The sequence below is a fragment of the Anomaloglossus baeobatrachus genome, chromosome 6 (assembly GCF_048569485.1).
Source record: "Anomaloglossus baeobatrachus isolate aAnoBae1 chromosome 6, aAnoBae1.hap1, whole genome shotgun sequence".
In the NCBI taxonomy this organism is placed as follows: Eukaryota; Metazoa; Chordata; class Amphibia; order Anura; family Aromobatidae; genus Anomaloglossus; species Anomaloglossus baeobatrachus.
In genome coordinates, this window is record NC_134358.1 from 319479871 (window position 1) to 319496885 (window position 17015).

The 17015-nt window shown below is 43.7% G+C and overlaps 1 protein-coding gene across 1 annotated transcript in view; it reads left to right on the top strand.

The window, feature by feature from the left end:
- Nucleotides 1-17015, top strand: part of PTPN3 (protein tyrosine phosphatase non-receptor type 3) — a 421949-nt gene that overhangs the window by 89661 nt on the left and 315273 nt on the right. The window contains exon 2 of the mRNA XM_075314923.1: nt 7540-7690. Within this exon, the coding sequence (XP_075171038.1) occupies nt 7553-7690 (138 nt within the window). The 5' untranslated portion in view covers nt 7540-7552. The remainder of the gene's footprint in view (nt 1-7539; nt 7691-17015) is intronic.

A 17015-nucleotide genomic window follows, 5' to 3' on the forward strand; every position in this document is an offset into this window, starting at 1 on the left:
AGGGAGCACAGCAGTAGAGATAATGCAATATACATACAACTACTTTGAATAACTTGTCAAAGATAGGAAGCCTCAGATTGTACTCCCAAAAGCAAAACACAGAAATCCTTATTAAACTAAAAAAAACCGCAGAGTCCTTGTTATCTTACTCGTATAACACAGTGCAGAGTCTTTTCCTATCTGTCCCTAACTAAAAGTAGTGTGCACACTTAACTGCAGATTTCAGCGTGGGGTACCTCGTCACCGTTGGGGCCCGTATTCTGCCGGCAGACACCTCTAAAGTTCAGTCTTTGTCCCGGATCTGTAGCTTGCACGTGCTGCCTGGCTCCTCGCTCTCCACATCCAGCCTCTTTGGATCTGTAATTTGCACGTGCTGTCTGGCCCCTCGCTCCACATCCAGCCTCTTTGGATCTGTGTCTTGGGGGGGACACCACGCAACACTCTAAGGTACTTGGACCTCGGAAAACAGGGCAGACTGAGGCCTTCTATCTTACAGCCCACTCGAGCACACTCCTCTCTGCAAAAAACAGCCACAAGTCGACTCCTCCTCCTCCTCCTGTTCCAGACTGAACCAGTCACTCGAGCAGTAGGACTTTTGCCCGCTGTTCTCTGTTTTGACAGCAGGTGACAGCATGACACAAGGAAGTCCACCAAACAGTCTTTTAACCTATATATATATATAAATGTTAACAGGTCTTACATTAATATTTAACATGCTTAAAAGCTGAGTCCACTTCGTAGTGAGCAGATAACTGTTTGGCTTTGTTTTTTTGGTTTTTTTGGTTCTATGGTAACGAATGTTAAATCACATTAAAGCCTTATGTGTCTAATATATGTTTTCAAATAAAAAAGGTCCATGGAGCCTCTGTTAGGAGTCTCGACACGGAAAATAGCCAGATATCCCTCCGGGAAGGACCTAACCAAGGAGTGACTCTATTTAGGAGACCACTATAACCCCCATATTACCGTATTTTTTGGACTATAAGACGCACCCTGATTTTAGAAGAGGAAAATCGGAAAATAAAATTTTAAGCAAAAAATGTGGTCATGACACACTGTTATGGAGAGGATCTTCTGCTGACACTGTTATGGGGGTAATGCCCTCAAATTCTCTACTAAGGTACTCCAGCCTTGTAATGATCCTCCTGCCTTGTATATGATCCCCATCCTGGTATATGCCCTTATCCAGCTATATACCGGCATCCTGCTATATACCCCCATCCTGCTATATACCCCCATCCATCCTGCTATATACCCCTATCCATCCTGCTATATGGCCCCATCCTGGTATATACCCCCATCCTGCTATATACCCCCATCCTGCTATATGGCATGTATCCTGTGTCACACATAAAACAACAACAAACGTTTATCCTCACCTTTCCTGGCTCCATGCTGCATTGCTCCTCCCCCTGTTTGTGGCAGCAGCAGCGCCGCTGATCTGTGTGGAGCCGTCACCTTTGTCTGCAGCATTGCTTCTCTTCCTGTCTGCCTGTCAGCTGACCTGCGTGGAGACTAGCGGCGTGCACCACTCTCTACACAGATCAGTGGGCCGGCACAGACAGGAGGAGATTGCGATATTGCAGGGAAGTGACCGGTGAGTATACCGTAATATTCACTGCGCCCTGCACTGATGATGATGCGCGGGGGGCAGTGAATACAGCCGCACATGATCACTCCAGGCTGTAGTTGCCAGGGGTGATCATGCGGGCGACTGTTAATTATACGCGCACCCCCCGCCCATCATCCCGCCCACATGTCAGCGCCGATTTCAGCGCTGAGGGATGATGGGTGGGAGGACGGGCGTGCATATGTAATGAGCGTGCCCATGTGGTCACGGCGGGCGCTGCTACAGCCTGCTCGTGCCCCCGATGACCCGCTGCAGCCTCATTCCCCGCAGCCACATTCAGACTATAAGACTCAGCCCCCACTTTCCCCCTACATTTGGGGGAAAAAAAGTGCGTCTTATAGTCCGAAAAATATGGTAAGTGGCCCTTTTAGTCAATATCCAGCTCTTGACGAGTTTAAAGATATGACCAGGGAAATTCCAAGGCCAGGTATCCATCCACAGACAGCTGTTTTGGGGTATAGCCTCTCATCAGTGTGGAGGGTGGAAGCAATGCCTAGTAGTCCAGCAAGACAAAACAATCACTGATCTCGGGGAGACCGGTCAGAGAAAACACTGCCGGCAGCCAGTGAGGGCGCTCAACACAGTGAAATCCTAGGTGCATTGCCCCCTGGGAAGTATGCAAATCAAAAAGGTCCATGGAACCTCTGTTAGGAGTCTTGACATGGATAATAGCTAGATATCCCTCTGGGAAGGACCTAGCCAAGGAGTGACTCTTTTTAATATATGTTTTCAAAATTTTGTGTTTGTTGCTAATGGCAATAGTGCTCTATGCACGTGGGAATACAAAATGGTGGCGTCTAATGCGATATTCACAGCAACTGAGAGCAGAGGAGTGATAAAATTATTGTTTCTGCAAGTATAGTCTCGAAGGATATTCATGGTGATATGTCGCAGACATTGGGGGATCAATGCCCTTCATATTCAACAGTTAAGAACTGGGTTGCCAAATTTAAAATGGGCCACTTCAGCACCAATGATGAGGAATGTCCTGGACGACCAAGAGTGGTTGTTCTTCCGGAGATCTCAATGCTGTGCACAGCCTCATACTGGAGAATCGACAGATTTCAGCTAAAGCAATAGCAGACATCATAGGGATTTCCTGTGAACGTGTTTGTGTCATTATCCATGAACATTTGGACACGAGGAAGCGATCTGCAAAGTGGGTCCCCAAATGTTTGACATTAGATCAGAGAAGCATGTGAGTGAAAACGTCCCGGTCTATTTGTCAGCCTTTCCAGACTGTAAGAACTTCCTGGATCGTCTGGTCACTATGGATGAGACCTGGATTAATTTGTATGAACCTGAAAACAAGGATCAGTCAAAAGAGTGGAAGCACAGTGGTTCTCCTCATCCCAAGAAGTTCAGTTTGCAAAAATCAGCCACTAAGGTGATGGCGTCTGTGTTCTGGGATAAGGAGGGCGTGCTGCTAATGGACTACCTTCAAAAGGGTTCCACCATCAATGCAAGGTATTATATTGAACTTTTGGACCAATTGAAGGCAGCTCTGAAAGCCAATAGGCATTGCAAGCTGTCCAAAGAAATCTTGTTCCTACAAGAAAACGCCTCTCCTCACACTGCAAAAGCGACCACGGCAAAACTGGCAGAGCTGGGCTTCCAGCTGTTTGACCACCCGCCGTATTCACAGATCTAGCTCCCTCTGACTATCATCTGTTTCCAAACCTAAAGAAACACCTAAAGGGTATCAAATTTCACACCATTTCTGATGCCATGGCTTCTACAGATGTCTGGTTTGAGGCACAACCAAAATCCTTCTTTTTGCTAGGCTTACAGAACTTGGAATACCGATGTAAGAAGTGTGCTGACATCAGTGGAGAGTATGTGGAATAAATGTAAAATCTCATCATTTCATCATCCCATCTCGTTTCTTTCTGGGTAAAGCCAAAGACTTATCAGCATCCCCTCGTATATATTACAGTGGTGTGAAAATGTGTTTGCCTCTTCCTGATTTCTTATTCTTTTGCATGTTTGTCATACATAATAATGTCTCAGGTCACCAAAACAATTTAAATGTTAGACAAAGATAACATAAGTAAACACAGAATGTAGTTTATAAATGAAATTCTTTATTATTAAGGGAAAAAGAAATCCAAACCTACAGAGCCATGGGTGAAGAAGTGATTGTTCCCCCCCTTTAACCCATTTACGATCAAGGACGTACTGGTATGTCCTTGGTCACCTCCCTCCGGTTACCGCGCACTCTGGCGACAAGCTCTTGGTAATCCCCGCACATGACTGCCGATCTGATCAGCAGACATGTGTGACTAAGGGCGGCTTTGCACACTACGACATCGCACGTGCGATGTCGGTGGGGTCAAATCGAAAGTGACGCACATCCGGCGTCACTTGCGATGTCGTAGTGTGTAAATCCTAGATGATACGATTAACGAGCGCAAAAGCGTTGTTATCGTATCATCTGTGCAGGCTCCGACATTTCCATAATGCCGGTGCTGCGACAGGTACGATGTTGTTCCTCGTTCCTGCGGCAGCACACATCGCTGTGTGAGAAGCCGCAGGAGCAAGGAACATCTCCTACCTGCCGCCGGCCACAATGCGGAAGGAAGGAGGTGGGCGGGATGTTTACATCCTGCTCATTTCCGCCCCTCCGCCGCTATTGGCCGCCTGCCGTGTGACGTCGCTATGACGCCGCACGACCCGCCCCCTTAGGAAGGAGGCGGGTCGCCAACCAGAGCGACGCTCGCAGGGCAGGTGAGTGCATGTGAAGCTGGTGTAGCGATAATTTTCGCTACGCCAGCTATCACAAGATATCGTACCTGCGACGGGGGCGGGGACTATCGCGTGCAGCATCGGCTTGCGATGTCGCAACGTGCAGAGCCCGCCTAACAGGTGCAGGTGGATCCTTTAGATCGCGCTGTCAAATACGGACAGTGCAATTTAAATTGCCACGGCGGGGATCACGCTGTTCCCAGTCGCCATCGGCGGCCTCGTGACGTGATCACGAGGCACCTTGGTGTTGTCATGGTAGCACGGGGTGAGCTGATGACCCCTTACACTGCCATGACTCACTTCCTGTGTAAGCCAACAGAGCGCCGACACTCATAGCAAAGCAGAATTTCTCCTGATCAGAGCGATTGGACTGCGCAGGCATAAAGTCCCCTAAGGAGGCTATTAAAACGTCCTGTGTTATGGGCCATAACCCATTTTAAGATTATAAACTCTCGGTGCTGCTCTGAAAAATTCATAATATATAATATGTACAGTCATATGAAAAAGTTTGGGCACCCCTATTAATGTTAACCTTTTTTCTTTACAACAATTTGGGTTTTTGCAACAGCTATTTCAGTTTCATATATCTAATAACTGATGGACTGAGTAATATTTCTGAATTGAAATGAGGTTTATTGTACTAACAGAAAATGTGCAATCCGCATTTAAACAAAATTTGACCGGTCCAAAAGTATGGGCACCCTTATCAATTTCTTGATTTGAACACTCCTAACTACTTTTTACTGATTTACTAAAGCACTGAATTGGTTTTGTAACCTCATTGAGCTTTGAACTTCATAGCCAGGTGTATCCAATCATGAGAAAAGGTATTTAAGGTGGCCACTTGCAAGTTGTTCTCCTATTTGAATCTCCTATGAAGAGTGGCATCATGGGCTCCTCAAAACAACTCTCAAATGATCTGAAAACAAAGATTTTTAAACATAGTTGTTCAGGGGAAGGATACAAAAAGTTGTTTCAGAAATTTAAACTGTTAGTTTCCAGTGTGAGGAACATAGTAAGGAAATGGAAGAACACAGGTACAGTTCTTGTTAAGCCAAGAAGTGGCAGGCCAAGAAAAATATCAGAAAGGCAGAGAAGAAGAATGGTGAGAACAGTCAAGGACAATCCACAGACCATCTCCAAAGACCTGCTTTATCATCTTGCTGCAGATGGTGTCAATGTGCATCGGTCAACAATACAGCGCACGTTGCACAAGGAGAAGCTGTATGGGAGAGTGATGCAAAAGAAGCCGTTTCTGCAAGCACGCCACAAACAGAGTCGCCTGAGGTATGCAAAAGCACATTTGGACAAGCCAGTTACATTTTGGAAGAAGGTCCTGTGGACTGATGAAACAAAGATTGAGTTGTTTGGTCATACAAAAGGCGTTATGCATGGAGGCAAAAAAAACACGGCATTTCAAGAAAAGCACTTGCTACCCACAGTAAAATTTGGTGGAGGTTCCATCCTGCTTTGGGGCTGTGTGGCCAATGCCGGCACCGGGAATCTTGTTAAAGTTGAGGGTCGCATGGATTCAACTCAGTATCAGCAGATTCTTGACAATAATGTGCAAGAATAAGTGACGAAGTTGAAGTTACGCAGGGGATGGATATTTCAGCAAGACAATGATCCAAAACACCGCTCCAAATCTACTCAGGCATTCATGCAGAGAAACAATTACAATGTTCTGGAATGGCCATCCCACTCCCCATACCTAAATATCATTGAAAATCTGTGGGATGATTTGAAGCGTGCTGTCCATGCTCGGCGCCCATCAAACTTAACTGAACTGGAATTGTTTTGTAAACAGGAATGGTCAAATATACCTTCATCCAGGATCCAGGAACTCCTTAAAAGCTACAGGAAGCAACTGGAGGCTGTTATTTTTGCAAAAGGAGGATCTACAAAACATTAGTGTCACTTTTATGTTGAGGTGCCCATACTTTTGCATCGGTAAAATTTTGCTTAAATGCAGATTGCACATTTTCTGTTAGTACAATAAACCTCATTTCAAACAAATATTCCTCAGTCCATCAGTTATTTTATATATATATATATATATATATATATATATATATATATATATATATAAATATATATTGTGAACGTTGCTTACCGCAACCCAGGGGTTTTACTCGCTTGCAACGGTGCAGGGTAGCTTTGGCATACACAGGCAACACAGTCTCTCTCAAAAATGCAGCAGTTTATTAGTAACCAACATAAACTGCCCTTCCAAAACACAATGAAGCCTCTCCTGGCTTAAGGGAAAATATAACATCCACATACCGTGGGCTTCCAGTCCAATTAAGTGTCCATAGTGGATTCTCCACACTCTGGCTCCAGCCAGCGAACACAAGTCACTGTGGTTGCTTCCTGCAGCCTCCAGCCCTCTCCAGCCAGGCTGCAGTATTTTTCCCCAGTCATCACCGGGACTGATTTCCAGGAGTCTCTCTTTAGTCTTCACACAGACTGAGATCTCCAGCACACATCCTCCATGTGCAGCACTCTCAGGCTTCCCCCTGTTTCTAAAACTAACAGTCTCTTAAAACCCAACCGGATACACCCACAGGTGGAGGTATGTGATTCTCCAGCTCTGTCCATCACACTGGTCACAGTTTAAAGGGAACCTAACCCTTAATTACAACCCAAGTTCTGTGGAACTACAAGTCCCACTGTCACACCTTCAGTTCAATATCACAGAGGGATCCTTCTCCATTGCGACCATCCACAACATTGGTGTTCGCTACCTCACAATATATATATATATATATATATAGATATATATATATATATATATATATCTATATATATATATATATATATATATTGTGTGTGTGTATATATGGTTTTTTTGTTTGTTTTTTTTTTAACAGAGTTCATAATTTTTTTTCAATCAATAAAAAATATGTTTGGAATCACTGTTATTGCACTGACCTGAAATAAAACAAAAACTAGAAACAAATGGCAAAAGCATGTGTTTTTTTGTTTTTTTTTCCTTCACCATTTGATATAAAATCTATTTATTTGTAGGACAACCTCTTTAACATTAACATTTGAATGGAAATAACAAATACTTTACTTTATTAGAGGCTTAATTTGTTAGTTTGAGGAAATGTCTTTCTGAAAATGCTTGAGATTACTTAACAAATCTTCTTTCTTCTTTGCAGGGTATTGTTAGTTATGAACTCCAGGCTGCGTGCTTTGGGTGGAAGGATAAACAACATTCGAGCAACTGAACTTCCAAAGGAGAAAAACAGGTCCGAAGTGGTTTGCAATGTCCGTTTCCTGGATGGCTCTCAGCAGAGTTTCAGAGCTAATGTAAGTTTTATTGTAGCAGACTGTAGACTTAAATGTGAAGTGCTTTAATTACAAGCAACCACAGAAGCATGATGAATTGAGAATTTAAATTGGTTTTCTAAGACTTGAGATAGATTGGTAATATTTAATGGCTTAGGGTTTGGCTTTTGTTACCTCAGCAGAACATGTAACAGAAATGGCCGCAGTACACCCGATTCCGTTTCTTTCCCAGATATAATGTACGTACTGCCAAAGCTTTACCTTGTACTGAAGCTCATTTTTTGTCTCATGACTAGTAACAAAATTCTTTCTAGAGCACTAGTTGGATATTCTGCACACATATATTCTTCAACATTGAAATTGTAACATCAAGAAGGAATAGTCATGGAATTTAGAGGATAGATATACATGTTAATGAAATGCAAATGCTAAAAAATATAAACAATTTTCAAAATATCTCAAGTTATTCAGTATCGAGTATTAGCAACGTTCATAAAAACACAGACTCTGGGGCATGCTATCAATGAGGTTACTAATGGTTGTCTGAGGAATCGTCTGCCACACTGAATACACTTGGACACACAAATCATCAAGAAACATGCAGCTTGGCATTGTGTTGAAAATCAGGTTATGGGACAGTTTGAAGAAATGGCCATAGAACGAATCATTGTACCTAGAATGAAGTTGAGAGGGGTCCAATCTTTGTACATTATGTCATCCCACAACATAATCCCATGAGTAGGACAAGAGTGGTGTTCCTCCTTGAAGTTATCTTCATGGCATTGCCCACTTGGTCTCCAGATGGAGACTTGATGCATTAATGGAAATATGGAGGCTGGGATTGAGGTCTATCCTCTTCAGAAATGAGTCCTGCTTTTGGCTGCTATTCAATGCTTGCTGGAGATTGGTTTGGAAACTATGTGGGTAATGCCATGAAGAGGCATTCATGAAGGAATATCACACTGATCCTAGTCTCGGGATTATGGTGTGGATGGCATAATGTCTGGTAGCTGTACCCTTCTAGTCTGCATTCCAGGTACACTAAATGCTCAGCACTATAATGATTTGGCTGTGGAACTCTTGGTATGACAATTTATCCAAAGTTTCTCAGAAGCTGTTTTTTTCTACATGAGCTGATTTTGGTTTCTTCATGTCAATATGTGTGTATTTCTGTGTGTGGTGCTCATGCTTCATACTGAATAAATTGTGATGTTTTGAGAATTAATACATTTTTCATAGTTTGCGTGTTGTTAACATGTCTATCCTTTAATTTCCATAATTCCATACTTTTTTGGTGTTGCAATAGTAACATAGAGGTATATGATTAACTGTACTTGCAAAACAAGCATATATACCTGATGCTTGTTTGTGTTTGTTTTCTTGGGGTTGGATTGCATGTCGATTCACAAAACCAAGCCCCTTCTCAGGCCCCTTTTCTGTTTACAGAAATATGTAGGGGGCCTCCATGTTACTGTTAGCAGAAACATTCTTAAAAAGTGGTATGGCTCCTCTCAAAAAAATTCCAGTGAAATCTCATCTCCTAACTTTAAATACCTTTCTTGTGAGTTGCAGTATTCAGCTGATTGGTGGGGATGTCAGATCTCCCACGATCTCATTTAAAGGGATCCCGTCACCAGTTTTTTGCCCTATAAGCTGCGGCCACCACCACTAGGTTCTTATATACAGCATTCTAACATGCTGTATATAAGAGCCCAGGCTGCTGGGTATAACATAAAAAACACTTTATAATACCTAGAAGGTTGCTCCGGTGCACAACGGTCGGATGGGTGGCGGCATTCTCCAGGACTGGCGCCTCCCCTTTCGGCCATCTCGGTCTTCTTTATTCTGAAGCCGCGGAGCATGACGCATCTATATCATACACACGCGCCAGGTTTGAGGTCCTGCTCATGCGCACTTTGATCTGCCCAAAAAACACCCTCTTTCACCCCTTTATGAACCCCCAAAACACCCCTGCAGGTCCTACGTAATCCACATGAGGTCCCATGACGATTCAACTTTGCTACATCTGAAGCTCACAGCAAGCACCATAGAGCATGACCACCCACTGTGAGGTTCAGACAGAGAATGAATGAGCCGCGCAATCAGTGGGGATGTCACTCAGGTAAGTTGCGGTCACAGTTGCTGGTTCCCACGTTCCTCTACCCATATTCGCAGGTAACCTGACCCTAGGTGACTTCAATGAACTCTTTCACTTCACAGAACTGCATCTCCTGGCGGAAAACTGCGGGGTTTTTTTGCCAAGAGATGCAGATTTAGTGGTGAAATGTTTTCACCATATTCCTGCATCCAATCTACACCTCATGGCAAAAAAAAGCATCACTACTGCATACTGCAGGTCCTTGTGCTCCACTTTACTGTCTCTAAGGTTGCCCTGCCGGCCGTAAGCAATAGGTATTACCGGATGTGGTGTGTGTGTTTGTATGTGATCTAGTGTGTGTGTGTGTGTGTGTAATCTGATGTGTGTGAGTCCGAGCTGGAAGCAGAGGAGGACGGCTGTGCAGCATACCTGCTGGGAGAGCCTGCCAAAGATCGCAGGAGGACCTGGTAGCAACGTAAACGTCCGGGGTCTGGTAAGTATGATTCTGGGAAGAGGGGTTTGCTTTTTGGGGTGGTAAACTGATTCCCAACTCGTGTTTCCCCGATAGTAAGCCTTACCCTGAAAATAAGCCCTAGCGCATTTTTCAGGGTTATAAATATGACTGTGTCTTATTTTCTGGGAAACATGGTATATACAGCAATACCCACATAGTAAAAATCACTGCCTTCTATGATGCCCAGCCACAGGTTTAACATCTCAGAATCGATAACATGACAGACACAGGGGCATTCAGCCAGCATCCAGCTATTAGAGCAACCCATCGGTTTCATGCAATCGTGTCGTAGGGAAGACGTCCAGGCTGGAGGACTGCGCTTAAAGGCCACTGTGAGCATGTGACAGCCCCATTTTCATATAAAATAAAACGCTGACTTCTCAGTAACGGAGGATTGGACTGACCTTGTAAAGTTATTGCTGGATATGGATATAAAAGGACTGCATGCGCTTCGGGATGAAATCCTCTTACAATTAATAGTTTAAAAACTGGAAAATTTGGCAAAAAAATTTAAAAATTAAAATGTTTTTTCTGAATGATTGCTCATTTCAATAACCTAAAATTCTTTCAGGAATGCTGAGATATGTAGAAGCATTCCAGGCTTATTACCACATAATGTCATAATTGGAAAAATTAAAATGGTCAGGAAAGTTAAAATTGGCTTTGGTGGGAAGGAGTTAATATATACAGAAATCTCACCAAGGACAACATCTGCAAGGAGATTGTATGTTCTCCCTGTGTTTGGTGGGTTTCCTCAGTTTCCTCCCACACGCCAAATACATACTGATAGGGAACGTAGATTGTGTGCTCTAACGGGGGAACAGTGATGATGTCTGCAAAGCGCCATGGAATATGATGGTGCTATATAAGCAAAGCATTATAAATAATATTTACAGTACCAGTATAGAGAATGGAAAACTAAGACGGGTTTTAACAATTAGGCATGTATTGGATGCAACCACAGTACAAGTATAGAGAATGCATAAAATAGGCGGGTAGCAGCAATGTTATTTAAAATCAATCAATGCCTAATAATGAACAAAGAGAAGCTATCACAATATCTATAATAAATTCCTCAATTCTGGAAATAGAAACAATGTCTAAAGTGCAGGTAGTTGTATGGGGAAAAGTACCCCAAGTGTATCATCATGCCAAGATGGATTCCTGTGAGTTTTTACTATGCATTTACATGTTGAAAATTTTTGACGATGCTGCTTAGGCTTAGTTACGTACACACATTTCAGCACGTGACGTTGGGTCCACCTGGAAGGGTTAATTTATCTCCATCTTCTCAATCCAGTACTCAACTTATTGTATAGGCTATAAAATGAGCATAAATTACATCCTCAACACAAAACACGTTGCAACCACTCATCAGATACATGTGCATCTCAATAAATTAAAATATCATCAAAATCTTAATTTATTTCAGTTTTTCAATACAAAAAGGGAAACACATATATTATATAGAGTCATTACACACACAGTGATCGATTTCAAGTGCTTATTTCTGTTAATGTTGATGATTATGGATTACACCCAATAAAAACCTAAAAGTCATTATCTCAGAAAATTAGAATAATTACCACAAAACACCTGCAAAGGCTTCCTAAGCACTTAAAATAGTCCCTTAGTCTGGTTCAGTAGGCTGCACAATCATGGGGAAGACTGCTGACTTGACAGATGTCCAAAAGGGAGTCATTGACACACTCCACAAGGAGGGTAAACCAGAAAAAAATCATTGCTAAAGAAGCTGGCTGTTCTCAGAGTGCTGCATCCAAGAAAATTTATGGAAGGAAACAGTGTAGAAGAAAAAGGTGCACAAGCAACCGGGACAACTGCAGCCTTGATAGGATTACTAAGAAAAGGCCATTCAAAAATTTGGGGGAGATTCACAAGGAGTGGACTGCTGCTGGAGTGCAGTGCGTCAAGAGCCACCACACACAGACATATCTAGGACATGGGCTACAACTGTTGTATTCCTTGTGTCAAGCCACTCATGACCAATAGACAATGCCAGAAGCATCTTACCTGGGCCAAGGAGAAAAAGAACTGGACTGTTGATCAGTGGTCCAAGGTGTTGTTTTCAGATGAAAGTAAATTTTGCATTTCATTTGGAAATCGCGGTCCCAGAGTCTGGAGGGAGAGTGAAGAGGCCACAATCCACGCTACTTGAGTTCTAGTGTGAAGTTTCCACAATCAGTGATGGTTTGTGGAGCCATGTCAACTGCTGGTGTAGGTCCACTGTGTTTTATCAAGACTAAAGTCAGCGCTGCTGTCTACCAGGAAATTTTAGAGCACTTCATGCTTCCCTCTGTTGACAAGCTTTTTGGAGATGGATATTTCATTCTGCAGCAAGACTTGGCACCTATCCACACTGTCAAAAGTACCAATACCTGGTTTAATAACCACAGTATCACTGTGCTTTACAGGCCAGCAAACTCGCCTGACCTAAACTTAATAGAGAATCTATGGGGTATTGTCAAGAGGAAGATGAGAGACACAAGACCCAACAATGCAGATGAGCTGAAGGCTGCTATCAAAGCAACCTGGGCTTCCATAACACCTCAGCAGTGCCACAGGCTGATCGCCTCCATGCCACACAGCATTGATGCAGTAATTCATGCAAAAGGCGCCCCGACCAAGAATTGAGCGCATTTATTGTACAGACTTTTCTGTAGGCGCCAATATTTCTGAGTATAAATTCTTTTTTTCAGTTGGTCTTATATAATCTAATATTCTGCAATAATGACTTTTGGCTTTTCATTGGTTGTAAGCCATAATCATCAACATTAACAGAAATAAACACTGGAAATAGATCACTCTGTAATGATGCTATATAATGTCTGCGTTTACCGTTCTGTATTGAATTACTGAAATAAACTAATTTTTTTGATAATATTCTCATTGCACCTGTACATGGGGTGGTGAGTTCCCAAAATATACTACTGTCTGACAATCAAAAGGGTCACACACTCTATGTAAGGCTTTTGATTCTTTAGAGCATATAAGGATCAAGCTTATTAAACTTTTAAGCTTTAATATAAAAAATCCAGTGCGTACAATAAAATGGTATAAAAGTATGGATAAAAACGACAAACAAATATGCGGAACAGTTATAAAATAACAGACATACGCAAATGTGTACACCTTCCAATTATGTACCCCATCTTTTTATATACCTGGCTCTGGGCTCAAGTTTCAAGGACGGCCTAGATCAGGGGTCTCAAACTCGGCTGGGTGTATGGGCCGCAGAGAGGAAAAAAATAATTTGGGGGGGCCGCATTCTTTGCAGGACAAAGTGACATTTTTATTAGTACATATATTTTTTTACACACCTTTTGGATCACTGGTTTTGAACATTTTTCACTTATTATAATAAATGTGCACATTCTTTGTTTAAATATAAAAAAAAATAATTTTTGATGGTAAAAAAAAAAAGTCATGCCTAATTTTTTTTTTTTTTTTACATTTTATCCCTTTCTTGTAACTAATATTGTTACAATTATCACTATATAGAAATTTTGGCCAACATCTTTTAGTAATGTTCCCCATCTTGTTGTAATGTGCCCATCCTTGTCCCCTTGTAGTATTGTGCCCCATCCTAGTCCCCATCCTACAGTAATTTACTGATCCTTGTCCCCATCCTACAGTAATGTGTCTCATCCTTGTCCCCATCCTATAGTAATGTCCCCAGCCTTGTCCACATCTTATCGTAATGTGCCCATCCTGTAGTAATGTGTCCAGCCTTGTCCCCATCTTATAGTAATGTTCCCCATCTTTGTCCCCTTGTAGCAATCTCCCTATCTTGTAGTACTGTCCCCATTATATAGTTGTCCCATTCTTATCCCTATCCTATAGTAATGTTTCTCATCCTTGTCCCCTTGTAGTAATGTCCCTATCCTGTAGTACTGTGCCCATCCTATTCCCCATCCTATAGTAATGTCCCCAGCCTTGTCCCCATTCTATAGTAATGTCCCCATTCTATAGTATTATGCCCATCCTTATAATGTCCCTAGCCTTATCCCCATCCTATAGTAATGTCCCCAGCCTTGCTCCTATCCTATAGTAATGTGCCCACCTTGTCCCATCCTGTAGTCATGTGCCCACCTTGTCCCCATCCTGTAGTCATGTGCCCACCTTGTCCTCATCCTGTAGTCATGTGCCCACCTTGTCCCCATCCTGTAGGAATATGCCCACCTTGTCCCCATCCTATAGTCATGTGCCAACCTTGTCCCCATCCTGTAGGAATATGCCCACCTTGTCCCCATCCTATAGTCATGTGCCAACCTTGTCCCCATCCTGTAGTCATGTGCCCACCTTGTCCCCATCTTGTAGTCATGTGCCCACCTTGTCCCCATCCTGTAATCATGTGCCAACCTTGTTCCCATCCTGTAGTCATGTTCCCACCTTGTCCCTATCCTATAGTAATGTGATCACCTTGTCCCTATTCTATAGTAATGTGCCCATCCTGTAGTAATGGTTCGGGGTGGGCAGTGGCGGCGGCTGAAAGGGGGCAGTGGCTATAACTTACCGATCGCTCTTCTCAGCTTCCACAGACGCTGGAGTGAAGCTGAGGGGGTGGTCTCCGGCCCCAGATCTACAGTGATTGGAGAAATCAGTCACAAGGCCGGTCTCTCCAATCAGAGCTGGGGGCGGGTGAAACTGAGGTCACCCAGCTCCAGCCAGTGATCAGTGCTACAGCTGCACTGATATGGCTGGATTTCAATGTTTCAGCCATTTACATTGGCTAAAACATTACAGTGGCTGAGATTGGCTGACTAACGCCGCTCAGCCAATCACAGCCTCCGTAGGTTCGGGGAGGAGACACCACCCCTCCTGAGGTCCCCTCCTCCCCGAATCTAAGGTATATTTGCAATGCAAAGCGATCACAGCCACCGGTGCTCCGGGGCCACGATCTCGCCATGACGTACTGGGTACGTCATGGGTCCTTAAGTACCAGGGAGCCATGACGTACCCAGTACGTCATAGGTCGCTAAGGGGTTAATGTGCCGTCCTTCACACACTCACACACACACACACACACATTCTTCTCACCTGTCCCGCGTTCCCTTGGCTGCCTTATCTCTGCTTCATGCGGCCCCCAGGCCCGTGCCCCTGTTCACTATCGCGGCTGGTGCAGGGGCCGCAGCCACTGTCTGTGCTTTATGTTAGATGATTATTTTGCCGGCACTGCGCGCGCAGAGCGCGTGACTCTGAGAGCGCAGCGCCGGCAAAACAGTCATCTAACAAAGTGCAGACAGTGGCTGCGGCCCCTGCACCAGCCGCGATAGTGAACAGGGGCACAGTCCTGTGGGCCGCATGAAGCAGCCTGAAAGGCCGCATGCGGGCCGCGTGTTTGAGACCCCTGGCCTAGATAATAATATTACAATTGTTCATCTGTGACTGGACCATGGGCTGATTTAGGGACAAGCACCTTGTATTTTAACTAGTTTGTGTCTCTAACCATGCCCCTCCATATAGCAAGTAGGGAATCCAGCCTGGCTACAATGGCCATCTACCCACACTTTGACGCTCAGACGCAACAGGCCGAGGTGTCACAATTGACACCTCTGTATCCTCAGTAAAACCACCCTATGGTAACTAGGGGTTGTGTCCTTTGTGCAGACAAACTACCGTAGTTATTTTCCTAATATTATAGTTCCCTTACAGGCTTACTCAAGAAAGTAGAACACTGAGGATTGAGTATCCTTCTTTGTTACTGTATATAGAGTCATGCCTACATGGCATGTCTCTTTTCTAGTCTTATAAGGAGAATACACAGGAGGTCAAGGATCCATCAGCTAAGTAACTGCTACACCTTCACTATATAATAGACTTGGCCAAGTGGGGCCCGCGGGCCACATGCTGCCCTTTCAATGTTCTCTTGGGGCCCCCAGAACACGACAGTGAGAGGGCTGGATTCAGTGGTGCCTTGAACCCCTGCATGTTATCTCACTTTGACAGATATCTGCATTCTCAGGAGCACAGTAGGCATGATGATGTCACTACAATACACAGTGCACAGTGCAGACCCAGGCATTGGGGGAACAGGGTAAGATGTGTATCTGTTTTTTTTTTCTCTCATCCTAATTCACAATAAAATGTGCTAAATTGTGGGGACATCATGCTGTGCCCAAAAGGGGCATGTGTGGTGACATCAGGATGTGCTCGAATTTGCATGTGTGGGGACAGCATGCTATTCTTTAAGAAGTGTGTGTGTGTATGGGGACATTATGCAGTGCTCTAAGGATCATATGTGGGGACCTCCTTCTATACAGGGGATGGTGTGGGGATATCATACTATGTAAATGGTTTGTATGAGGAGGAAGATACTGTGTGGTGGAGTAGGTGCTCTGTGGTGACATACTGCGTGAGGGACATCATACTCCGTGAGGCATCCAGTGCAGGGAACAATGTGGGAAGATCATACTAGTTGGGACATCCTATGTGTGAGGGCTCTGTAGGGGCATCATAATGTATGGCGACATCATACTATGTGGGGAGATGTGTGAGGACATCATACTGTGTGTGGGGACTCTGGAGGCAGCATATTGCAATCTGTTGATCAAGATACAAAGGCTAAATTAAAGGAGCAAAATAATTTGTTGCTTTATATAAACTTCATAAAAAGCAGTCAAAGTATATGTTTTTAATAGCTACAACAGGGTAAAACATATGTTATAAGCCCTATTGTAACATGTATTAACAGAAGCAGTGAGTCACTAGACTTA